The sequence below is a fragment of the Psittacula echo genome, assembly GCF_963264785.1.
Source record: "Psittacula echo genome assembly, chromosome: 14".
Lineage (NCBI taxonomy): Eukaryota > Metazoa > Chordata > Aves > Psittaciformes > Psittacidae > Psittacula > Psittacula echo.
The window spans coordinates 2,698,416-2,724,080 of record NC_137750.1 but is presented as its reverse complement, the minus strand read 5'-3'; the positions used below and the strand labels follow the sequence as shown (position 1 = coordinate 2,724,080).

The window sequence follows — 25,665 nt, the reverse complement described above, 5'->3', positions numbered from 1 at the left end:
CGCCGACCGCTCCCGGCGCCCGCGCTGTCACACGCACCGGGACCGGGGCCCGAGCCGCCCTCAGGGGGCGCGGCCGAGACCCGCGCCCCTCCCGCCCTTTTTGGCCCACACTTGGCGCCGTCGCCCTCTCGCCCCGCCCCTCACCCTTCTCGGGCCCGCCTCCTTCCCCTCCAAGATGGCAGCGGCCGGCGGCGGCCCGGTGCGGCTGCGGCTGGTGTTTGACTACCCGCCGCCGGGCAGCCCGGGCTGCGCGCTGTGCTGGCTGCTGCTGGAGCCCGGCCGGGTGCGCCTTGTCACCGACCTCATCAGCCTCATCCGCCACAGGTTCGGCTTCAGCCGCCGGGCCCGCCTCAGCCTCTTCCTGGAGGGGGCGCTGCTGCCCCCCACCGAGAGCGCCCGCGTCGTGCGGGACAACGACTCGCTCCGGTACGGCGGGGCCCCGAGCGGGAGAGCGGAGCTGCGGCACCGGGGTGGGAGGAGGCCCCGGCAAGCTTGGGGTGGGACACGGAGGGGGCCTGGCGGTGCCCCCCCGGGGGTGAGCGGAGGCCCGTTCGTTCCCCAAAGGCCGAGACACCCGGAATGTCCGAAATGGGATGGAGAGAGCCCAGGGGCTGGGAATCCCCTCAGCGATAGAGGGAGAGGCAGCCACCGGAAGACAGGCCGACCCGAGCTGCTAATGAATGGGGAAAAGGTGTTACCTGTGCTGAACGGTGGCTATTGTTTGTTTTTTGACAGAGTAAAACTGGAAGAGATCGCTGCGGCTGAGTATGAAGAGATCGGTGATGGCTTCTTGTATACACCAACAGAAGACAAAGAAAGGCATAGACAAAAGAAGGAAGAAGACTTTTCTCTAAGTGAGAAACACAGGCATAAAAAGAAAAAGAATAAAGATAGCTCTGAGTATCCCTGTAGGGAGGAGACCTCTGTAGATATTTGGGACTCTCATAAAAAGCACAAGAAAAGAAAAAGAAAGGATGGAGTTAGTGAAAGAAGCAGAGTCACAGAAGGTAACGAAGAGAGCTCTTCTGGCCAGTCCAAAAAGCTTAAAAAAACAGGACGAGAGAAGGAGTTGGCAGCAAAAAAGACGGATGGAAAACAGACAAAGGCCACAGCAGCAAAGGTGGATTTAGAACAGGCAAATCAGAGCTCGTCTCGAAATTATGGTAAAAATAACACAAAGAAACCAACACAGTCCAAAAACAGGAGGGTGGGAGCTTCCCCTCCCTCCAGCACATCGTCAGACAGCGACAGCAGTGAAACAAGCATACAGCAAAATAAATCTTCCCATCAACCTCTAGTGTCAGCACTTCCCAAAGACAGATCCCAAGCTGCTGCAAGTGCTGATGTGAAAACTGTTGTTCCTAATAAAGTGACTGTAAAGCCCAGCGCTGACAATTCCACTAAGACTGCAGTTAGTAAAAATGCTAAAAAATCCGCATCCTCTAGTTCAGATTCTGACTTGAGTGCAGAGGATGAGAAGGTGGCAGCAGCACACAACAGTACGGCAAAGGAAAAGCCACTGCCCAGCACCCCCAAGGCTCCCAAAGCACAAACCTCCTCCTCAGAGTCCGAGAGTTCAGGTTCAGAAACACTTGTTAAAAAATCTGCAGCAGATGCTGGACTGAGTAATTCCATAGCAAGGAACTGTTCCAAACCATTGCCAAACAGTAGTCAAGGACCACTTGCCAGCCCAGGGCATGGAAGGGGGTACGGAACAGGAGAGGGTAACTTCAGGAGAGGACCTAGGGGCCGTGGGTATCGTGGGATGATGAGGAGCCAAGGCCCTGGGAGAGGAGCCAACCCTGGCTTCTTCTATAACTACAGCAGTGAAGGCCAGAAGCAGAGGCAGTTAAATGAAGCTGCTACAAACTCCTCTGTTCTTGTCCAGGTGAGTGTCTTACACAGTCATAGGTCACGTTTCTCTTGCAGCTTTAACTATACAAAAACTGCATAAGATAAGAGTCAATCATAAAAGCTCTAATAGATTAGTAGGATAAAGGCTGATCTTAACTTAGTAAACCTGATATTTACTGTATCTTCATGCAGCAGCCTGAGGAAGTGTTTATGAAACAAGATTGAAGGGATTGTATTATATCTCTCAAAGCAAAGTACTTGGATTTGTACCGTAATTCTCAGAACATCTTACAATCCTTACTTTGCCTTCCAGTTTATTAGTGCAGTAATTAAATCAGTGGATTTACCGTTTGTTTCACAGAATCCCGTGGAGGTCCCCAAGAGAGACTATAGTGTGTTACCTCTTCTAGCTGCTCCACCACAAGTGGGAGAAAGAATTGCCTTTAAGGTAAAGAACTTGTGAAATACTGAATGTTAGTGGGCTAAAATGGTTTCATTTGGGCCACTGTAAGTTTTGCAGGACATGATACAGATCACGTAGTCCTGACATCAAAAAGCTTACACTGAAGAACTTCATCTTGCATTGCTCTGGGGCATTACCCTAAAAGTGTAAGAGTTGAGAAGGAGTCTTCATCCTACTTATTTGTTCGTTTTTAAAAGTTGCAAGGAAAGTCAGCATGAAAATTAGGTGCTATAAAAACGAAAGATACCTCTATGTTATTTCTCTATAGTGTTTCTATAATGTTACTGCAAATTTTACCATACAAATAATTACACTTCACTGCAAAATAAAAAAGTAAATGGAAATGAAAAAATCACTGTGGTTGAGGAGACCGGGATCCATCTCCCTGATCTCCTCTCACTGCCTCACCTGAACTAAATCCTTTGAAATCATAAGGCCTGGAAGACTGTCTGGGCCTGTGATTGGCAATCAGGATCCAGGAGTGGGAAACCTGATTCTTGCACTTTCCTCTTGCTGAAGAAACAGTATCTGGGTACAGAGCATCATCAGGGATCTGGAAGAGCTGTAATTTGTTGTGTTTCTTTCAACAGCGCTTGGAACTAACTGAAAATTACTGTCCTGAAGTTTCAGACTATAAGGTACTGGTTTCTTTCCTCCTGTAATTATTATAGGTGAGGTAAGGCTTAAATATTTTGAGGTTGTGCAGTGTTTTTCCTCTCATCCAATTGACTCCACAGGCTATTCCTGGTGCAGCAGTAAAACCAAAAACTAGAACCCAAAACTGGCTGAAAATTTGAAAGGTGTAGAAGTTATTAAAAAAGCATTATTAATAATCATTCATATTTCAAAAATGACAAAAATACCAAGTAGAAGAATGCAGCTGCATTTGAGTCTACTGCTGCCTGAAGTCAAGGCAAATTCTTGAAACTGGTGCAAGTAAAATTTGTAGCTACTTCAGGTGACTTTGTTTCTGGATAAGTACTGATTGAAAGTACAGCCAGTGACCATGAATAACATCACTTGACTGATGTCAGTAGCTGCAGATTGCTGAGCTTTAACACTCTGCAGATTTTATATAGACAGCAAAATTTGACAGAGCTTCGTCTACCTGTGATCAAGTACCATAGTGGCTATCCAGTGCTGAAGTGTATCTTACCCGATTCTTTCTTTGTTGCTTTATGAAGGAGGGAAAAATCATCAGTTGGAATGCTGATAAAAAGCAGATTGAGCTTGAGATCCTTTCACCATCAGCAGGACAACGTATGTACCCTGGGACACCAAATGCTTGTTGTCACATGCACCACTTGGAAAACAGCTAATCCAAGGCACACGTCATGTTTTAGGAGTATCTCCAGTTTCCTTGAGTTCATCTCAAAAGTCTATTTAAGTGGAGAAGTTCAAACATTTGCTTGTTGTATTGAAGATGCTCATAGGTAATTTGTCCAGTCAGTGTGAGTGGTCAATAACTCATCTATAGGTAATTTGTCCAGTTGGTGTGAGTGGTCAGTAACTCATCTCTGCTGGGATTTTATTTCCTGAAAAAAAAAATTAAAATCATTCTATGGAATTGGAGAGAAAATTGTAGATTATAATGGTGATGTCAGTGAAGCCACTGTCTTCAGTGGTTGTGGAACTGAGTCCCTGCAGTGACAAAGTACACTTCAGAGACCTAACCTATGAGTGTTTCTGAAACTGGATGTGGATATTTCTATTTCTATTGCTAAATGTGCAGTTGCCATTTAGGCCAGAATTAATGAATTATCATCATTTGAATATTTTTCTCAAACTTAGCAGCATATTGTTGATTAAATTCTTCATGCATATTAGACAGTAACCTGCATTTTGGCATGTAGTATTCGGTTCTACCTCAGATTTTCTTTTACAGTTACAAACCCAAACCCCCAATTTAAGTAAAAAAAGGTTTGGATTATCTTTCTAAATATGCAAAACATTTAAACATCTTGGTTGAAAGTTAATGAAGCTGTTTGTTTGGGTTTTAAGATGCAAAAGAGCCAGGGAAATTCGATCTGGTTTACCAGTCTGCAGATGGAGCAGAACTGATTGAGTACGCTATTCCTCAGGATACAAAGGTATGTGGGTGTCCTGTTTTGAAACCTGTTCCAAGTTTTGCACAGCTGATACATGCCCTGCTTTATGACTCTGTTCATCTCAGTGAGGTTCCCTTTGTAAGAATACATCTACTTAAAATAAAAGAATTGTTCCTTTCTAGCAAGAATGTGCATGGCTACAAGATAAGAATCACTTCTTGGATGTTCCTCAAGTAACAAGGTTCAAAACCAGTAATTGAACTGTAACTTTTTGGTTTTGCTAATAAAATAAACAGTATCACATCTAGGTAGAGTATCAGTTCTTACAAGGTTAGTAATTTCAGGCCCTGGTTTCCTTACCTGCACCTCTCCTTATGAAGACATCAGTCAGGCTGAGGTTCATCAAGAAGATCTGTGAATCTCAGGAAGGATCTTGTGATCTCTGTTCAGTTGTGCTGCCATTCAAGTCTAAACAAAGAATAATGTAGGATGAATTGCATCTGCCTGTCAGCTTGTATGTACTAAGTATTGTCTGTATTTTGTTTTCAGATAACTGAAAGCTGGGATGCACTGATAGAGCCACGACTGATTGTAGAGCCTCCAGTTAATGGATCCAGCATTGAAAACGGAGCAATCTGAAATATGAACAAATGTAAATAATTGCCCGGACTGTCTTTGTGCCACGCTGCCTTCTAGTGCTGAGGGCAGCAGATGAACTGGTGGATATTTTTAATAAATGGTTCTAAAAAGAAACTATGTCAAAAGGAAAAGGAACACTTTTGTCTTGAGATATGTTTTTAATGTAATACAGGAATACTTTTTTCATTATAGGAAGTCTTTAATATATAGATCTGTTGTTTTTTCCTCAATGGAAACTTAATAACAGTTTTTATATCCTACTACTGCGAGTTGCACAACTGGAATGGTTTGATCAAAAAGATGAAATATGACCTTGTACTGTCAGTAACTGCATTTAGATGTCTGGGTTTGGTTAGAGCCAAATAACACAGAGGTAGCTTGCTGTAAGGATAGCTAAAAACAACACATAAAAATGAAATATAGATGTTGTTGATGTGCACATCTCTGCAGCTGCAGAACATGATACACATGCCATGACCTTGCAGTTATTTACAGGGCTTACCAGAACATACGGGTTTCAAGGTTCTGTAATTTTGAGAGGTATATAAATGGTATCAGTAATGTCAGAACCAGCAGAATATAACAGGAATCCCTGGCAAAATCATGTCCAGTGTGTTAAATCTGTGTAGGCTCCGAAATCCTGTTTGTTTGTTTGTTTGTTTTAAAGCAAACCCTTTTGCCCTTTAAGTGCTGAAGTTTCTGTGCTGCCTTCCCTCTTTCCTCCCCAGTAGTGGAATGGGTCGCCAGGTGGTGGCAGTGCACTTCCCTGACATGCAAGTATGAGCACATCCAAGCCACCACCACATCGTCATCTTGGCAAGTCTCACAGTTTAAGATGATCCCTGCCCCGGGGAGTTGAGTCTTAAACAGAAGACATGGAAAACAAACCCCAAAACCCTAGCTAAAAACACCTGGAAAATTGTCCATTATGGTTTAGCTGACGCATGCTCCGATTAGTGCATGACTATATTCAAACACTGCACGCTGTCGCGCTGCCCCTATTAAAATCTCTTGGTTGTGAAGGAATCATTTTTATATCAGTAAAACCAATGTGTGTATTGCAGTTCTCCTTAGTTGCTGTTATTTTGTGCCAGAATTTGCTTTTTAGAGCAGATTCATGTGTGGCCATTCTTGCAAACTGAACAAAAAGCAAATTCCAGAAGTGTAGCACAGTCATGCTGAGGCAGATGGGTTTAATGGAGAGACTTTTCTTCCTAAAGGAAATTGTTAATTTTGAATTCTGATGAAATTGCAAAAGCTAAATATGCAAGGATTTCACAACACTTGAGAGCAGGATTTGCCTCTTGTTCCATAGCCCACAATGTTTTGGCTACACATTAAATGGATAGAGTCCCTCGGGCTGTAAGGAACAGATGATGCTTGAAAACAAATACACCCACAAAAGAGGATGTTATGAAGATAAGAGCCTGAGGTTTATTTATCCATTGTTAGCAAATTTGGGTGAAACTACTGCTTCAATGCACAATTTACATCAAATTGAGTTACGTACAGCCTGAGGGAGCTGGCTGAGTGCCCTCCCTGTCACAGCCATCCACCCAAGGCCTAAATGGGGGAGATGCGGAAAAGGACGGATCATGCATGTGAAGGAATTTGGAATTACTTCTCATTTTGATAGGAATATCATACCACTCTGCATATTAAATCCAAAAAAGTCAAACTATCAGAAAATCTGCCTCAATGTTTGCTCTGCCATGTGTACACCAGGAATAGTTCTGCTGTACTTCCAACTTCCTGCTCAAGCTCTGAGCGGCACTTTGAATACCTGGAATGTGGGCAAAGGGTTAGATTCAGTTCAGAACCATGTGAAGAAGTTCTCAAGGAACTGAAAGGAGGCAAAGGGAGCAGAAACTTCAGTAGCTATTTAAATGGTAAAATCCTTCACCAGTTTTTAATGCTAAGCATTGGTTTTTAGACCGCAGGAATTGTTGGGCTTATTCAGAACACAATTTCAACCCCCCTTTAACAATGGAGAAAATTGGTCATCTGAGCTCTAAACACCTCATGTTCTGTTCCAGAAGCAAAAAGCTACCACTGTGAAGGTGTGTGTTTACCCTTTACATTTGTATACCTTTGTCTGCATCAGTAGGCACGAAGTGAGTGCTGCAGAAAACGCACTGCTGAGCCTTTGGAAGAGGACAGTGGTGAAGCCCAGGAAGAAGTGCTTTGTTCACCTACAGAAGAATAACAATTGTAAATGTTAACAGCTGCACTTTGGTCACATCTTTGGCAACACACTTCCTGGTGAGTACTTGTGGATGATATAAAAAGGACATGGAACTGTTGGAACAAGTCCAGAGGAGGCCACGAGGATGATCAGGGGACTGGAGCACCTCCCGTATGGAGACAGGCTGAGAAAGTTGGGGCTGTTCAGCCTGGAGAAGAGAAGCTGCGTGGAGACCTCAGAGCAGCCTTCCAGTATCTGAAGGGGGGCTACAAGGATGCTGGGGATGGACTCTTCATCAGGGACTGTAGTGACAGGACAAGGGGTAACGGGTTCAAACTGAAACAGGGGAAGTTTAGATTGGATCTAAGGAAGAAATTCTTTACTGTTAGGGTGGTGAGGCACTGGAATGGGTTGCCCAGGGAGGTTGTGAATGCTCCATCCTTGGCAGTGTTCAAGGCCAGGTTGGATGAGGCCTTGGGTGACATGGTTTAGTGTGGGGTGCCCCTGCCCATGGCAGGGGGGTTGGAACTGGATGATATTAAGGTCCTTTCCAACCCTACCTGTTCTATTCTATGACTTTCTGGCAAAGAACGATCTGGCCATGTACCCAGATCAGCAAGTGCCTACATGGAGTTTGACATGAACCAAGGGACAACAAAAGGTGAAGGAGGATGGGAGCGAGGCACTGGGAGTGAGAATCCCAGCAAGATAAGAAGGAGCTGGAATTTACTGAGTTGCTAAATTGAGGACTGTTGGAAAACTTTGAAGGTCAGGTTCTCACACCTGTGCTTAACCAATTATATGTTAGTTGTTAAAGGCCTCAAAGATATGTATCCAATCACAATGGGCCAAGTTACTGCAAACAACTTTAAGAAATAGTATATAAAGAGTTAGTTTTCTATAATAAATGGCTTTGTCTGATCACATTGATCTCTGACTGAGTCCATTCTGCGACAAATAATGTCAGTTTCTGATTACATTAATCAGCATGCTGTCCATTGATCTTCCGCAAGTACTGTCCTCTGCAGTCACTGTCACCCACCACCTTGCAGGCACCTTTGGGTGTTCCCATCTCCTCTGACAGCAGTTACAGGGTCCTGAGCTGCATATCCCAACAGTGCTGTCACTAAGTGGAGCTGCACCCATCTAAACCGGCCACCCTCCTGCAGATCACACACCAACCCCTGAACTCTGCCTCTCCTCTGTTAACCCCAGCTCCAGTTGTCTCCTGTTGCCCCATGACTAAGCTATGATTCAGAGTCCAGAACACCAACCCCTCCATAGTTCACCCTGAATGAGGATTACCAGCCTGGAGCACATTAATGAAGCAGGTAGAAGTCAATGTTATCTGTATGATGTAGGTTTACAGTGACTGTTCAGATTTAATTTAGTCCTCTAAACTAAGTGGCTAGGAATTTCTTTCAAAGTACTACTTATAACGGACAAACCACAAATGCCCCTTTCAAGTGCTTTATATGATTCCTGACCATTTTCTGAAGTCTCTGAGAGCTACTGCCAATGTAGAGCCCCCACAACTGCCTGCTGATACCTTCTTTACGACATTAAAAGGAACATCAGCAGTTCTCCACAAAGTGTCCTTTGGCCACTGGAAATGTAGCTAAGAGCAGATGGCTTCTTCCCCTGCAGACCACCAGACTCTGCTTGAATTCTTGGTGGAGGGCTCACAGGCTTTGTGCCAGGCTGCTCCATTTCATTTATTGGCAAGCGTGGAAGGCACTGAAGAAGTCCCTGCAACATCAGAGACTAGGGCAGACGAGGGAGCACAAGGAGGCCATTGGAAGAATTTGGAGTCAGGTTAGTTAAGACAGGAGTAGCTGCACACACGGCTATTCAGCATACAGTGTTCCTGCTAGAAACAGCAATTATTCAACAGTTAGACTGAGGGGAAAAAGAGAAAAATTGAGCAAGTACCCTGTGTCAAGGTGCATTGACCTGCGTGCTTTACAAACAACAGCTTATTTGCTCTTCCCCAGCCCGGTATTGGCAGGAATGCAGCCGGGGCTGGCGGCAGCTCGGCCTGAGCGCGGTTGCCGTCGGGGTCACACGTGGCAGCGGTGAACGAGGCCGCAGCCGCGAGGCTGTACTGAGGGGGCCCCGAGGACTGGAGGGCGGGGGGAGCGGGCGTGAAGGCGGCCGGCGGAGCGTTCCGGGGCGGCGGTGAGAAGCGCCACCCTCCCTCGGTAGGGTGGGTCCTCGGCGGTGGCTGGAGCAGGTCCGGCGCTGCCGTCCCTCCCATCGGGGCGGGGACGGGCCGCGTAGATATCGGGAAAGCTCCTGCCCAAGTTTCGATTGGGGTAGCAGCAGCCGCGGCGATGGCTCAGCCGGGATTGTCAGTGCTTGAGGAGGAACTGACCTGCTCCATCTGCCTCTGCCTCTTCAGCAGCCCCGTGACCGTGCCGTGCGGGCACAACTTCTGCGCCTCCTGCCTGCAGCGCTCCTGGGCCGGGGTGTCGGAGAACTTCAGCTGCCCGCAATGCCGGGCTACCTTCATGGACCGCCCGCAGCTGCAGAAGAACACGGTGCTGTGCCGGGTGGTGCAGCAGCTCCAGGGCGGCACCGGCGCCGAGGAAGAGAAGGAGGAGGAGGAGGAGGAGGAGGAAGCGGGCCCCGTGCTCTGCGACACCTGCCTGCAGGCACCCGCCGTGCGGACCTGCCTCACCTGCACCGCGTCCTTCTGCGAAGAGCACTTGCGGCCGCACCAGGAGAGCCGGGCCTTCCGCGACCACCAGCTCTGCCCGCCCCTGCGCGACCTGCAGCAGCGCAAGTGCCCGCAGCACAACAAGCTCTTCGAGTTCTTCTGCAGCCAGCACGGCAGCTGCATCTGCTCCCTCTGCCTCCTCGGGCACAAGCTGTGCAACACCAGCCCCCTGGAGCTGGCCAAAGCCAACGCCGAGGTGAGCGGCGGGGGCAGCCGGCTCCTTCTGGGGCTCTGGGAGAGGAACCAGAGCGGAGCTCTGGTCCCTGAGAGCCTGGTGAGGCCCTGGGTACTGGTCATGGGCTCTGGTATGCAAGGGGGAGGCTGGACCAAGACTTGGACTGTAAATCTCTTTCCTGGCCTTAGCAAACTGTGACCAGCGCTCCAAAGCGTGCTACAGCGTATCTTGTCATTCCTTGTGTGTGCCTCCTCTCTCCAAGATGGTGCTCTGAGGATCTGGGAAGGCGTTGAGGGCCAATTCCTGTTTTGGGCTGGGCTGTGGCGAGGCCACCTCTGGGGGTGTCCCCCCAACGCTGAACCCCTCTGCTGCTTGCTGCATAGGGGTCACTGCATGGCCTTACTGTGTATATTCTTAAGAAACAAAGAATTACAAAAGTAGCCGAAGGAGAGCTCTAGTATAAAAATAATATCCTCCTAGATAAAAGCCAGGAGGAGGTTCTCCATGGAGTGGAAGGGCCGGAAACGTGACCTTTCTGTCTTAGAGTGCAGCTAAAAATCAGAGAGTAGATGAGTAAAGCATGCCTGAAAATTTTGCATGGCCAGCCTCCCCGCTGTTCAGCAAGCATGTATCCTGCTTGCTATCAGAAATCCTCCCTGATTTGGTTTAGCAGCACCTTGAACTAAAGGAAGTCCAACCTGAGAGCTAATGTGAAGGATATTCTTAGCACTGAGAACTGCTGTGCTGGTGAAAGCACTCGGTCCTTGCTGAGTGAGTCAACAGTGTGCATCTTGCTGTTGGGAGAGGTGGAGCTGTGGGGAGGGTGTGGGCTCCACAAGCCACACTTATTTGGGAGAGTGCTTTTGCATCCCCTAAGGTTTAAGGAGCAGTAGGTTTTAAACCAGTAGTACTAAATGTTTACAACGGTGATTTGAAACTTCCTGCAGAAATGATTCTTCCCCCAATAAGCATGACCTGACAGAGCAGACATAGCAATTGCTTCTCTGAAATACTTCCTGATCTCTTGTATTGCAGGCGGTGCTGAAGAAGAGGCTCACAGAGCTGCATAATCAGAATGAAAAAGCTGCTCGGGCGATGAACACTCTGAGAATGAACCAAGGCCAAGCTGCTGTAAGTGGGTAACTGTTCAAAATGCTGTCAGGTTGCTTGGCACACACTGGCAACTGCGTGTCGTTCATGCTTGTGCTTTTGGGACAATGGCTGTAGTACTGAGACTGCATTAGCAGGAGAAGATGTTACTGGGAAGGAACAGAAAGGGGGTATTCTGGCAGAGCCAGGCACTCCATGGGAGAGCATGGCATAGCTGCATCCCCATGCTGGTAACCACTCGATGGCATGGCCTGGCCACTGCCCCATGGCTGGGGTCTGGAGACCCAGAATTCTCCTCATTTCTTGGGAGTAAAGGAGCTTTCTTTCCAAACTGCATAGAAATATATAGGTTATCTATTGCCTGTTTCAAGTAATTGAAGCCTACATGTTCCTCAGAGGCTTTCCTGTAGTAGTAGTAAGCAGGACCTTGTCCACAAACTGTGCTTTTGAAACCAGTGTCTGTCTGTTTTTGTCTGCTCCAGGAGACAATTTCCAAAAAGAAAGATTTGATCCTAAGTGAGTTTTCAGAAATTAGAGCTTTAATTGAAGAAAGAGAAATCCAGGTCTTGAAAGTAATTGCAGATGAAGAAAACAGAGTTTCGAGTAAGTTTGAATACATTTACGGCATTCTGGGAAGTAAGAAGAATGAAATTCAGTCTCTCTCTGATCAGATTGAGATGGCACTGACTGAAGTTGATGACCTTCAGTTTTTGAAGGTAATAGTCTTTAAATGTGAATTCAATCCTTCATGTTTCTAGAATGCAGAATAACAGAACCCTGCTGTGGTAGTCCTGCTCTCCAGAGCAGTTACAAACAGGAATGCAGCCGTGTGCCAGAACCTGCTATAAACATATGTACTGAGAAGTACACAAACACTGATGAAGGAGGGCTGAAATGGTGTCTGGTAGCTTCCCCCAGTTCACCTACCACCTCTGCTGCAAGCAGCGGGGCCAGATGAGTGAGAGCTCATCCCCATGAGCTGTTGCAGCTCTGTGCTGTGACACTGTCTGGTAGTTCTTTCAGGTATCAGTTAAGAATCAACACATGTGGTTGCTGCTGAGATTTCGCCATGGGTCGTGTCTGGCTGTAGCCTTTGCTCCTTTGAGATGAATGCACAACCTCACCCCATTTAAACTAACTTGGTTGTATTTTCCTATGTCTGCATGAGATTTACCATGTGTCATTTCAGAGAGCAACAGCACTACAAAGAACATCAATAAAAGATGCTTTTGTTCCTGTGGTTGAAATAGACCAGAACATGATACATTCCTCTTACCAGTCTGCCATTAACCTTAAAGACACTGTGAAACTTTCAATGACACCATCTGAGGAGAAAAATGTGGAAGGTACTGTATCACTGCGCAAAGCGGCATTTTCTGCCTTGCTTTTGAGCTCAAATGAGGGATCTTCCTCCTCCAATCTAAATAGAATTAAAAAACACCCAGAGAAACTTTAAAAAAAAAAAAACCCACCCAAGCCCCAGTGCAGCAAACACAGTTGGGTAAGATAAAGTGTGTCTTCCAAATTCTGTGGACCTCCATTTCCACACAAAACTACTACAGTCTGGGCTAAACTAGGAGAAAAAATGTGCCAGTGTCTCTTCACTTTCATCTATAAGCTGATGAGTATCGTGGACTCTGCCCTTCTGGCATAGCTCAGCCTTTATTTCTTACAATAACTTATGCTTCTATTACATAGCAGGGTTGGATGCAGTTAGGATGTGGATTTGAGGGGAGAGATAAAACACAGTGGTAAGACGGTGGTTACCCAACTGTAAAGATGCCGACTGTGTAAGTGTAGAACAAAGCCCTACTTACCTAGTTAAGCAAATGTATCTTTTGGTCTGGGATGTGGGTGTTTTCTATGCAGTTTCCATCTCTGCCAAGCATCACTTAAGTTCTATTCACATAACTGAAAAATAAGATTGAAAAATGCCTTTGCTAATGCCTTACTGTTCCTGACAATAGAAACCGTAACGTGAAATATCACTATTGCAGCAGGAGTAACACCTGGAAAAGCTAAGGCCCCTCCTGGGGCTCCTCGAAATAAAAACATAAAAAAGCCTCCAGGACCACGTAAGTACTAAAGAACATCATCCCCTCCTAACTGTGGTTTTACCATCAGATAAAAATTCAGGGAGTTACCCAAGAGCTGTTTGCTTTTGTGGTGAAGCAGTGATAATACGTAGTGAGCACTTTGTCAGGGGAAGGGGAGGGTGTTTGGGCTGTTACTGTGAGCTGTAAAGCACAAGCTGCATGGATACAATGGTGCATTACCCTTGGTGTGTGCCGGTGGTGGTGGTCAGTGTGGGCTGTAAAGCAGAGCCTCCCCAGCCTCTGGTTCTGGCAGGGAGTTTTCATTTGTACTAAACATCTGTTGGCTTGTTTGATGGATTTGTGTGTACTGAATCCTGCTTATGAGCTGCTCATGGTCTGTTTTTTACCTTTCCTCCTGTCACAAGAGTATACCCACAAAGAGAAAAACCCTCAGCAGACTCAAGCCACTTCGCCAGGGGAGGCAGATACCAGTATGTGGTGATTAATAGCAGCCCTACTCAAACCTCTTATGGCTATGTCTTGCCTATGGTCTAAGGTTGGGTAGATGGAGATGGTCTTCATGACAGGTTATACAGTGTTGTTTTGTCCAGATACTGATATTAATGTGGCACTCAGCCTGTTTGGAAGATACTCCATATTCTCTTTCTGAAATAAACCCAAGTGTTAAGAAACTACTTCTGTTACTTCCACTGAGCTCCTGACACATGGTCCTACCCATTCACAAGTCGTGGGCGTGGAGCACTTGGTAGAGTCTGTTGGAGATGCTGGAGTTGAATGGACGCGTAGCTCTTGTTGTTGCATTAGAAGTTCTGTTGCAAAAATTAAAGGAATAGTCTATGTGCCTCATGAACAGACTTACTACTACTTACCCTAACAGACTACCTCCTGAAGCAGAGCTGAAGCTCCTTCCAGGCTTATAACCCTGTGAAGTAGGAAGCAAATAGTAGGTTGTACTTTATGTGTAGCTTTCCAGTATGGGAAACATGGCTTCAACATGCTGGACTGTCAGCTTTATCTACTGCTGCAGCTTCACAAGAGCCATGATGATGGTGTTACAGCAGGCATAGTCTATCAGTGGCTTCTCAGTCTCAGTAGAACTCACAGTTCACTTTTTTTTTTTTCCCCCTACAGAGGAGAAAAAGAAACCTGCTAAAGCTGGTGAGTCCAAACTTTGAGCACATTTACTCTAATTTCCATTGACTGCTCTTACAGTGGTAAGTAGATGGTCACTAGTATTGGTGTATTAAGCAAAAGTTCAACTCTTGCTCTGAGAAGGCTCTTACTAGCCACTGTGAGAACGATCAAGCACTGAAAGAGGTTGCCTAGACAACAGGGGGTTTTCAAAGCTTGACAAGGGATTGAGCAACCTGAGCTAATACTGAAGTTAATGCTCTGTGGAGGAGGAGGCTAAACCAGATAACCCCTAGAGGCCAACTCCAGCTGAGTGTGCCTGGGATGGTGTGCTAAACATGCAGGGTTTCTTCCCAACACCAAACTCTCTTTTCTGCTGTTGGCACAGTGCCAGCCATGGGAACACCAACTGCTGCAGCTGCCGTCCAAGTTAAAGAACTTCTTGACAGCTTCCTGAAGAAATCCAGAGAGGAGCTTTTGCAGTGTAAGACACCCAATGTTATGCTACTTAAAGATGAGCTTTTGGCACCCACTGCACTGGTGTTATGTGGCCTCTGTAGTTACCTGACAAAAGCACTTTTGAGGGGTTTTGGTTAGCTCAGGAGGTTATCAACTGGCTGTTACAAACAAAGGAAATTTGGGGAGGAAAAGGGGGCAGGAGGTTTCTAAGTGGTTCTTTTGCCAGGTGAATCAATTTTATCTTCAGTATTCATGTATCTTTACAAAGGTAAATTAAGTTTTCTCAGTAACGGTTTCCCCCAGAATGACTGCATTAGGGTGGCCTAGAAACATGCGGTAACGCACTGGATTTTCCTTTGAAATGAAATTCAGGCTTTCATGTGAGCCCGTGATGGCTTGCTTAAGATACTGTACCTTTCACTGCCAGATCAGCAATCCCCTTCTTCTGCCACCATGTATCTGGGTGGCAAAGGAATCCCATGAAGATGCAGGAAGAAAGAAAACTTGCCCTCCATTTGCCTGTTTTCTAACACAGATTTGCAGTTGATCCCAGCAGCTATTACCATGTACCTAAGAACTGCCTGCACTGTGGAGGAGAGCAGAGCAGGGAGATGAACACACATAGGAACAAGTGCCTAGGCAGGACAGTATAAATAAGAATGTTTTGCTCTTCAGTATCTTCACATGATTCATGCCATTGCAGATGCTGCTAACATCACGCTGGATTACAACACAGCTCATAACAAAGTGATTCTGTCTGACAGACACACCAAGATGTCTGTCTCAGACATCCCCATGAAGTATAACCAGCTCCCTCAGCGCTTCACTGATTGTTACCAAGTGCTCGGGTTCCAGTCCTTCAAGAGAGGCGTCCACTACTGGGAAGTAGAAATGCAACAGAACAACTTCTGTGGCATTGGCATCTGCTATGGCAGCATGGAGCGGCACGGGCCAGAGAGCCGCCTGGGCAGGAACAGCCGTTCTTGGTGTATTGAGTGGTTTAATAACAAAATATCATCCTGGCATAATGATGTTGAAAAGTGCTTACCCAATACAAAGGCTACCAAGATTGGTGTGCTGCTCCACTGCGAGGCAGGGTTTGTGATTTTCTTGGCGGTGGGAGAGAAGCATAACTTGATCTATAAATACAAAACCGAGTTTACTGAAGCCCTGTACCCCGCCTTCTGGTTATTTTCCAGTGGCACTGTTCTGACTCTCTGCCAACTGAAAGAGCAAGGTCTCGTATCTTAATTAAGTTTGCCTAAGTACTTCCATGCAGATAGTCAGGCCTATAGCAGCTCTTTGTGTATCTCAGTCTAAGAAATGAAAATCATTAGCTCTTTTAAGCAGTTTGGGAAATCTGCTGATTCTTTGGTCTAAATTGCTGAAGTATTTAGATAGTGATACAGTAAAATGATGATAGGAAAAACTGCAATGAAAGGTTTTGCAAAGACCTTGATTGTTCTTCTAAAAATATATGAATTGTTGTTAAATGTCTTCAGTAGCTGCTGTGGCTTCTGTGGTTTGTTGTAAAGGATCCCCAGAATTAATTTTTCAGATCTAAATGTGTTTCACAGGTAGCAATAACCCCTTTGAGAAAGAAATAGGAAGAATTCCTTGACAAATTCAGGTTCCAAGCTTTGAGGTAGATCTCAGTGTTGCCTTTTTCTCTATCCTCAGACTGTTCATAGTCAGGATATGCAATACACGTGTTCTTGGTGTATGAATCCATGAGATGGCACAGGCTGAGCTGTTAAAAGAAGTTAAGGTTTTATGACACTAAGTTATGAAATCTCATCAGAATGGAAATGCAGAGATTCTAGAGTTGACAGGGAAGAAATGGTGTCAGAATCACCAGGAAGTATCATCAACATCAACTTGGAGACTGGGAATATGCCAGAGAACCTTCAGGAAGACGTCCTGCAGAGCAGTAGCCTGTGCCCTGTGATAATGCAGTTTGTGGGATAAAGCATTCTGTCTTGTGTTCTGACCCAGCACATGCTTCAGATCTTCACACTGAAGGCCCTTCAGTTCTGGGTTTTTTTTTGTGTGCTGAGGAGTTCAGGGAGTGCATTTTTGGCTTGCACCGGGAGCACAAATGTGCTGTTCACTTAAAGCAGGGTCTCCTGTGTGTCTTTCCTCTTTGTGAGGTGGGATATTCTCTGCTGGTGTATCTTTAGTTGTTCATATGGTAGAAACTGCATTTTCTACATGTTATTGGGACTCTGATTTGAGGAGCCTCAAGACAGTGTGCACAGTACCTAGAAAATACTGTTTCTTCTGTGCATGAAGCCTATGGGCAGACAAGTGGGTCTTCTAAAACATACAGGGAATTAGCACAAAGGAGAATACCCATCTATTCCCACTGGGATGGATTTTTAATTCTCCTGGTGTTCCTTGCTTTGGGTTGTGGTATGTCTTCAGAAGTCCTCACCATGTACAGAAGAATCTGCACTTCTTACAACTTTAAAAGAATCAGTAGGCAAGCAAGGTATTTGGATCTCATAGTTATTGGGCCTGTATCTTGTTGATGCCTCTGGACTTACTATGCTAGCTCTTATTTCTTGCAGTAGCCCATGAAGAACAGGGAGGTTCACACAAGAGTATTCCTGGACTCTGATTTGTAAAACTTCCCCTTATGGGACTTGGTGAAATAGAACAGAAAGCTACTGCTGGCAGTTTGGAAGGGACTTGTTAGGAAGCTCAGAAGAACCCCTGTCCATTTCACATTAGCCAAAGTACTTTAGAGAGGGACTTGCAAGAATTCAGCCTTGGTGTCTCTATTTTTACTTGGTTTGTAAACTCTTAGTACTTTGTCAAGGATAGCAGCAATCTGATGAGATGCTTCCTTTTGCCCACCTTTCCTTTGGCCATAATAGGATATGGAATTGGTGATGGACCTAAAAGTGCCAGGGCTGTCTTTGGAGTAGTTGTACTATCTCAAGGGTCTCAGCTTTCCAAAGCACACCCAGCACTAAAACGAAGCAGAACACTTCAAAAGGTGTGGGAGGAGGATGTGTACTGATACGAGCCAGCAATGAATGCAAAACCTTTTTCCCTGAACTTCCAGTTTTTCAGCAGTGAGGGACAAGAGCAGTTTCCTCTGAGAAATCCTGTCCCTTCAGCTGCTTGGCTGTGGCACACGGCTGCAGATCCTTCAGCAGGGTGCTGGAAGAGCACTCTGTCCCCTTGGCCATGAGGATAAACGTGCTGTGATGGTTTCTGCCGTGGAGAAAGTCCACATTTCCTATTGCTTGCTTCTTGACTTTAAAGGGGTGTTAATGATAAAGTCTAAGTCTATGAGCTTTTTTAGCCATACTCTGGAGTGATGCTCCAGCAAAGTTAAGAGCAGCTTTTATTCTGCCATGCTGGACAAGGTGGGATTCTTTAAATGTGGTCTTGGTGTACAACCAACAGCACATAACACACAAGGGGTTTTGGATTACCACAGGCAGTGAACCAAGCCTGACGCTGTATTCCTGGTGCTCCTTTTTGTTTTCTCTTGTGCTGTGAATGACTGGAAATGATGGAACAAGGTTCTGTTGATTTGGAATTAAACAAGAAATGAATAACTGAATCACTGTACTCCCAAAAACTTACTTCGGTTAGCTTTGGATATCTTGGATATATGGAAACATGGGGGTGATTAACATTAGAAACATTAGCTACAGCATGATAAATAATGAATGGTTCAAAAGCCTCTTCAGCACAACTGAAGTGTTATTACTCTGCTAGTAACTATGTAAGCTGTACTGGTTTTAAACAAGATATAGATTCAAGCATGTATTTTAATTATACTCCTCTTAGTCTAGAAGAAAACCCCTAATCCTAGTATTAATGAAGCCATGAGATTTATAATGATTTGCATATTAACGTACAAGCTAGAGTAAATGGAGAAATGCTTGCCCACAAAATACGGTGATCTGTTTAATCTTTTCTTCAATGAAACACAACAGTAATGTACTGCAGTATAGAAAAATAAATGCTTATGCAATTATAGACCTGTTGATTGTACTGGTATATCAGCTATGTACTTCATATATATACATATACTTCAGTAAGTATACTATATGTTAGTTCCTGTAGATGTGTCAGCTAGACATCCTTGTCAGGGCCACAGACAGAGTTTATGCCTCTGTTCTATGACTGTGCCTGTAACTGTTTTAGAAGCTGACTGTTGATCTTTTTAGCTCTAACATGAATTAATAGTTGTATTCTGAATTCAATAAATGCTCATGGTAAACCCTAACTCTAAATGTTTTGTTCTGTGCTCAGAGCTGAAGAAAGCAGTAAGGAAGGCAGAAATAAAGATGCGACAGTGTACAAGTAACAGGGGTTTTACTGCATAACTCACTGAGTTACATGAGAACTGGGGAAGAGAGAGATGCTTAGGCTGTGATATACTCTGGAGTTCCCAGAGTCAGGCAACAGTATTGCTTGATCAGCATGGAAGGTAGCACAAAAACTAGAGGGAAGAAGAAATAGTCCTCATCTTTACTAACTACATGTCTAAGAGGTCAATTAGCTCTGCCAGAGTTTGGCCTCAGTTTCCAAAGAAAGACAAGTATTTTGAGTCTGCATAAACCTGACTACAGCCTGGGTCTTGAGCAGGTCCTGAAACCCAGAGAGGTCAGCATGCTCATCACTCACACAGGGTCTGTTTTCTTACTTGCTAATGCAATTTCCTCTTGATTTTCACAGCAGAAGGAACAACAGACCTGGACTCCAAATCATACTCTCTAGGAATGCATGTGAAAATGTTTATCAGGATGTTTCCTAAGACTTGTTTCTCTTCCTAACTTAAAACCATATTTGTCTAGAGTTTAACAGACGCTGTTTCTATACCCAGTTCTCAAACTCCTTCCCATCTCTTCCCCCCCCTTCCCGACTGCCTCCCAGTTGAGCGGCTGCAACTTCTCAAATAATATGTCAGTTAAAAACATGTCACGGTGTGGTCATTGTATAACTCCTATTCACCATCCATGTCATTTAGGCTTTCATTGGCAGCTATTTTGTGCCATTAAGAAGTTCAAGACAGCAATTTGTGAATCTTGCTCAGCCAAGTAGAACTGTGAAAAAAAGGAGTTATTTCAAAAGTCAATTAATGGTGGTCTGTCAGAGCGCTCCTCATTCAGGTTTTTTTGCAAGCCTCGTCATGGGCTCACATCTGTCAGCCCAGTGTTTCCCAGGCTGCTATCAGATGCCGTTACATTGAAAATAATGGGTTTATTCACACCATTTACTGGACTCTGTGTGGCAGACACATTTGTATATCATTTTACGGTGTAACAATTCCATTTACATAAAATATAGGCAATTATGTGAGTCCAGCCAAGGCACTGAGGGAGGGTGGGAGGAACCACCATTAAAATAATAAAAGCTAATTGAAACGAGGCAGATAATTTAGGTGAAAATACCATCATGAGCAACTCTTGATCCTAAGTTAGTTCAACAGGACGTTAAGGAGGTGAGTCAGTTGCATTATGTCTGTGTTTGTATTAAACTCCTCAATGTTTTTCAATGTAAGAAAAGAATGTGTACTTTTTACAGCACCTCCATTCTGTTTTAAAAATAAAGTAGCTCTTGGTAGAGGAAGAAAGTGGGGTTTTGCTTTAGGGTTAGGTTTTCCCCCCAGCTTACATCTTGAGACAAAATGAGAAATGTTAAGTATGACTGTATAAGTTATAGGAGCACAAATTACATCTCTCTAAATGATCACTGCAGATCACTGAAACCAAAACTCATCACTTTGAAATGAATAAAAGCATTTAGAAAAACTGTAGGTATTCTGAACTCTGACTTCCCAGGACTATTTTGGAAGCTTTGCTAAATTTCAACAGAGTGAGATCAAGACCATTAAAAAGGGAGAAAAGATAGACTCTTGGTCAAGGACAGAGAAAAAACTATTCCTCTTCCCATGTTAAGCATACAAATCTCAGTGCAGAATGAGCTCTCAGGAGACGTGTTACCACATGTGCTCCCTCACTGATAGCAGAAGGCATGAGATACGTGAGTCACGGGGAAAGCTCAGCACGAACTCCCAGTTTCAAGACTTTGCCTTCCCACTAGAACCCTCAAGGTCTCTGAAAGCCACGACTTTGCCATTTTGTACTGGAACAGAAAACTTACTGTCCTACTTGGTTGTACAAACAAGGTTCTTATCCTTTCATCTGAGATAAAAGTTGAGCTTACACTGCAGTGAAAAATACTGAAACATTTACCTTAAAAATAATAACAGGATTAGAGAAAGGGAGTGAATGAATCAAACCTCTAACAGAGGGAATAACCCTGTATTCCTGTAACTAATTTCCTCCAGAATGGTGTGTTAAAAATTCAGAGCATTTGAAACTGCACAGAAAAAGCGAGGAAGACACAAGGGAAAGACCAGCTGCATTCTAAAAGAGACAAATTCACTCTGCCATAAGCAGGGGAAACCTCATTCAAATCAGTCAAGAAGACTTAGCCCACAGTGTCCATTCACAAACCTTTACTTCACAGTGTTGGTCCAGTCAGTCAAAGTCTTATTAGAGATTCTTGTGGCTCTTTTGTCTTTCAGTGAGCGGGGGAAACGTTCTGTCCCTCTTTTGATTTTCTGATGGACACATCAGGCACAAGTCCAACAAAGAACAAATGATTAAGTGCATAAAGAGCCGTGCTACTTTATGAAATGTTACAGATCAGAAAGATTATGGAAAAGGCTTCATCTCCTTCCCGGAAGAGGCTGAAAGACTGAAGCTTGCAATGCCAGAGGGGAAAATGTTCAACATGCCTTCCTCAGTAAAGATAATTAATTGGGTTAAATTCAATCACAGTAAAGAAAGAAGATCACTTGTTTGCTTGCAGTTGTTCACAAACGTGTTTTGACTAAAACTTAGGTCCCCTCTGCCCCATACTAGGCCTGGTTCTATCTTGAAGTCAGCACTAATGAAAGCTGTCACCCGAATTCCACCAAGAATTCCTCTTCCTGCCTCAACTCTCTGTATGTGAAACACTGATCCTGCCCTGCCCTAACCACAGCTCCTTGCTGTGACAATGGCTGTCCACCTTATCACACTAACAAAGTCACTGAAATTACAGTGTATGACCTCATCTTATGTTACTCTTCAACCCCTTTACTGCTCTTGCACTGATTCCAGTTTTCAGTCTTATCCCAACAGAAACACTGACCGCTTAGCCCCAGCTGACTCATGTTTGTATCTAAACATCCTCAGTCTTGATGTTGCAAGATTTGCACGAAATGTTAACAGCAGTAGCAGAGCACTCAAAGTTAACACCGACTTCAGCATAGCAGGACTTTCTTTGAGTGTGGGCACTCTATAGATTACCTGTTTTCCCCAAAAAAGTCAGAATATTTCTGACTTAAACCATTTCATTTCTTAAACAAATGAAACCAAAAAGATTTTCTCCAGAAAAGCTTCTTACCCAACCACTTAGAGAAATTCAGGGGTCACTACTATCTCAACTCCATGCCATACAGGGAGATTGCACTCAACTAGAATGAATATATCCAATATCCAAGATCTCTAATAAGCTCCTCATTGTTCTCATTGATTGCAAGGATTTCAGGTTGCTCAGTGCAAGGCTGACAAGCCCACAGAGCTGCGGATTAAATCACCAGATCACATGTGGGATAAGTATGTGGTTTCACTTCACACTGGGTTATTTCAGTTTTTCAACCACACTTGCACAAAACTGCTTGTTTGTTCTAAAAAGAACACATTATTTAAAACGGATGATGCTCTACAAAAGCAAATATCAACTATGCCATTAATGCTATATAATGCTATATAGAAGTGGCTATAGCCTCTATAAAAGACAAAACCCCACACAAGTCTGACACATACAAATATACAAATCAGGAAGAAATTCAGTACCTCTGATCTATACCAAAATATTATATTTTATCTCATATTTAGAGTGTAAATACCAACCAAAAAAGAGTAAACCATTTAAAAACTCAAGTGCAGCATTGATTTCCAGCTCTCAAAACCTGAGTACTCGGATATGCTTCAATACTTTGCAATAGCCAGTTTGCTCAGATTTTTCCTGATGTGCACTAATCAGCACTGAGAATTAGTTGTGGGGCCTGTACTAGGAATACCCAGTATTACATTCTCATGCAGACAACACTACAACCAAAACTGATTATTTCAGTGCATTTCCCAAAGACCTTTTCTCGTCTGGCAGTGGTACTGTAACCTTAAATCTCAAACTAACAATAGTGTGCCTTTAACATAGTAGAATAAACCAAACCACTCTAACTTACTAACACGTAGAGAGAAAGGAATGTTCAGCTGATAGGGGAAGGAACATCATGGGACTGATAACAACTAAGAAGACAGTAAATAAGACAAAGGATGCCAGCCTTCAAGACAGCAGAGTGGCACCCAGTGTGGAGCGAGACTGGAACAGAACAGAAGCAAGGACATACCAACTGCTAACTCAGCACTAGGACCTTGCAAGCGTGAGCAAGCACTGAGGTCTTTCAGTAAACACAGTGAGGAAGACTATGGATGACCACAAAAGACCCCCACTCAGCAAGAAAGCACATGTGTATTTAGGATGCAAATACTACAATTAGTTAGTTCCTGGAAAAGCTATGAATATGCATGAGGACGCTAAATATATGTAGTTGCTGTTGGCACCTGTCGGGCACGCTCACCTTTTTGAAGTGATTTGCTTTTGCGCCCAAGTGCTAATAATAAAGAATGCTGCTTTCTGAAACTCCACATTGAGTCTTAGAGAGTTTCTCCAACTGTCTTTTACAGTTAACAGGACAGCGTTAGTGTTCCCATTGGCTAAAGTGCAGTATCCCTCACTGGCCTGTTTGCATGGAGCAAAATCAGATGCTGTCAACTGTGCAGAAATCAACAGGGTGCTGCAGAATCACTTTAGCTGTGATTGGGCCCCAGAGGGTTGGTTAATCTCTTTGCTAACCCACAGCAGGCAAAAAACCTGGCAAACCTGCCAACTGCCTGAAGGTTTAGTAACTATGGCTAAGAGTAGAGTTAGCATTCATTAAAAAGTAAAACCAAAAGAAAGAACCATTCAGAAAGGAAATCGAGTAGATATGGGGGAAAAGAGAAAAAACTCTAGAGAAAAAGCACATAGCATGTACACGGAGCAAAAGATGTTGAGAGAATTTTATAATACTGAGCACAGGCTGCTTTCTAACCACAACAAAAGACAACCTTTTCAAAATTCAGAGTTATTCTGTGATGCCAAGAAGATGCAAAGAAGAAACTCTAATGCAACTAATGAAAATGTGGACTAAAAGTCAAAGTTTACAGAGCTCACAGAGCCATTATCTTCAGGAGATTCTGCAGGCCCCAGTTTTGGTGAAATTGTTAGCTTTAGTCCTTGGGTTTAATCTACTTCAGACTCAGTATCAAAAACTAGGCTGAAATTTCTGAAGTCTCAACTCCGGTGTCACTCCCTTCAGTTGAGCTGGAACTCACATGGGTTGGCTCCTCTTTCCCTTGCAGCCCAGTAAATGAACATGAAATCTTTAAACCGAGGAGCACAACCCAGCCAAGCTTCACCAAAGTGTTCATTTCCAGTGAAAAGGAAATCTCCGCTTCCCTTCTTCACCTTGCATTGCAGCAGGGTCCGGATAGGGCCTCGCCATTCACCACTTGCTTCATCCTGCTGGAAAATCCTGTTTTTCTGCCTGTAGACTTTGTGGATGTTGACATCAACCTGTGACACGTGGTTCTCTGAATCGTGGGAAACATTTCGGATAGATCCTTTCACCACTAGATGTGAAGAAGATAGGAGTTGGTTATGGAGCAGCAGGTAAGTACTTAGGTACTAGGAGCTCACTGAATGAAACAACTGGAGAAACAGGTTTGTTGTGCAGTTTGCACACCCACCACCTAAAGGTGGATGTATTTCTGAGCTTACATTGCATCCTTTACACGGAGAATCCTTACACAAACAGGCCAGGTGCTTGGAAGCATGATTTGTGACTACTCAAATCATTTATCTGAGGAAGAAGCATGTAACTTGCTTGGTAATGCAGAGTAGCAGTAAAGGATGAAAAAGCACATGAAAAAGGTCAGCTCAGGGATTTGTTTTATTCAGTCTATATTCCAGGACAATGACTGTCACAGGCTACCTCCTTCCTGTCTCCAGGGGACTCTGAAGCTTTTCCTTTGACAGCAGTAGCACAGGGTGATCCCAGAGCTTGTTCAACACTTTTCATTTAAAGGTCTGGCACTTCCCCCCCCCCCCCAAATCATCCATCCACCAAGACACTTTAGGAGATGAGATGACTGACAACATGCAGAACTCTTAAAGCAACTTTATTTGAAGCCTTATTTAAAAATCACACATCATGCATGTACCTCCTTCTGCCAGAACTATCTTGGGAATGAAAGCCTAACAAGCCATAGTCTTCCTGACTGAAAGCATCCTTTGCATTAGCCTCATGGAGAATGAAACATCCCATCTGACAGACGTTTGTTGTCCTGAAGCCATCTCTCTCATTCTCATCACCCCCATTTTTTACAGCAATCAATTCTTCTTCTACTAACTGAATTAATTTCAATACCTTATCCAGAAAGGCTCAGAAATATGCCACCATTTGAGTCAAGAGTTCTTGAGCAAATAAGAAATTACCAATGCAATGGGAACATCACCACACTTCTGCTACACAACTCTTTTATTCAGGTACAGAGAAGTCAACAACTCAAGAGGCAGAAAAAGCTTATTTCTGGAGTTTCTGAGAATGCCCTCATTTAACCCAATTTCCAAGGGAATCCAGAATTTTGTGTAACAGATGTCTCTGCTCTCTGTCTCCCTCTTTGTGTGACCAGCTCTAATC

At 44.2% G+C, this 25,665-nt stretch overlaps 2 protein-coding genes across 2 annotated transcripts; both read left to right on the top strand.

Annotated features, from left to right (window-relative positions):
• Nucleotides 1-175: 175 nt before the first annotated feature.
• COIL (coilin) lies at nt 176-5,004 on the top strand (the record flags this gene model as incomplete). The annotated part of the gene is made up of 7 exons (XM_080629323.1): nt 176-426; nt 736-1,888; nt 2,216-2,302; nt 2,908-2,955; nt 3,502-3,577; nt 4,319-4,407; nt 4,915-5,004. The coding sequence occupies 7 exons, from the start codon at nt 176-178 to the stop codon at nt 5,002-5,004; spliced, it is 1,794 nt and encodes a 597-aa protein (XP_080485449.1).
• Nucleotides 5,005-9,522: 4,518 nt separating this feature from the next.
• On the top strand, nt 9,523-16,426 carry TRIM25 (tripartite motif containing 25; the record flags this gene model as incomplete). Its single annotated transcript, XM_080629629.1, has 8 exons — nt 9,523-10,104; nt 11,119-11,214; nt 11,676-11,909; nt 12,383-12,539; nt 13,191-13,268; nt 14,382-14,408; nt 14,770-14,865; nt 15,544-16,426. 8 exons carry the CDS (start codon nt 9,523-9,525, stop codon nt 16,089-16,091), a joined length of 1,818 nt encoding a protein of 605 aa, XP_080485755.1. The 3' UTR covers nt 16,092-16,426.
• Nucleotides 16,427-25,665: the final 9,239 nt, after the last annotated feature.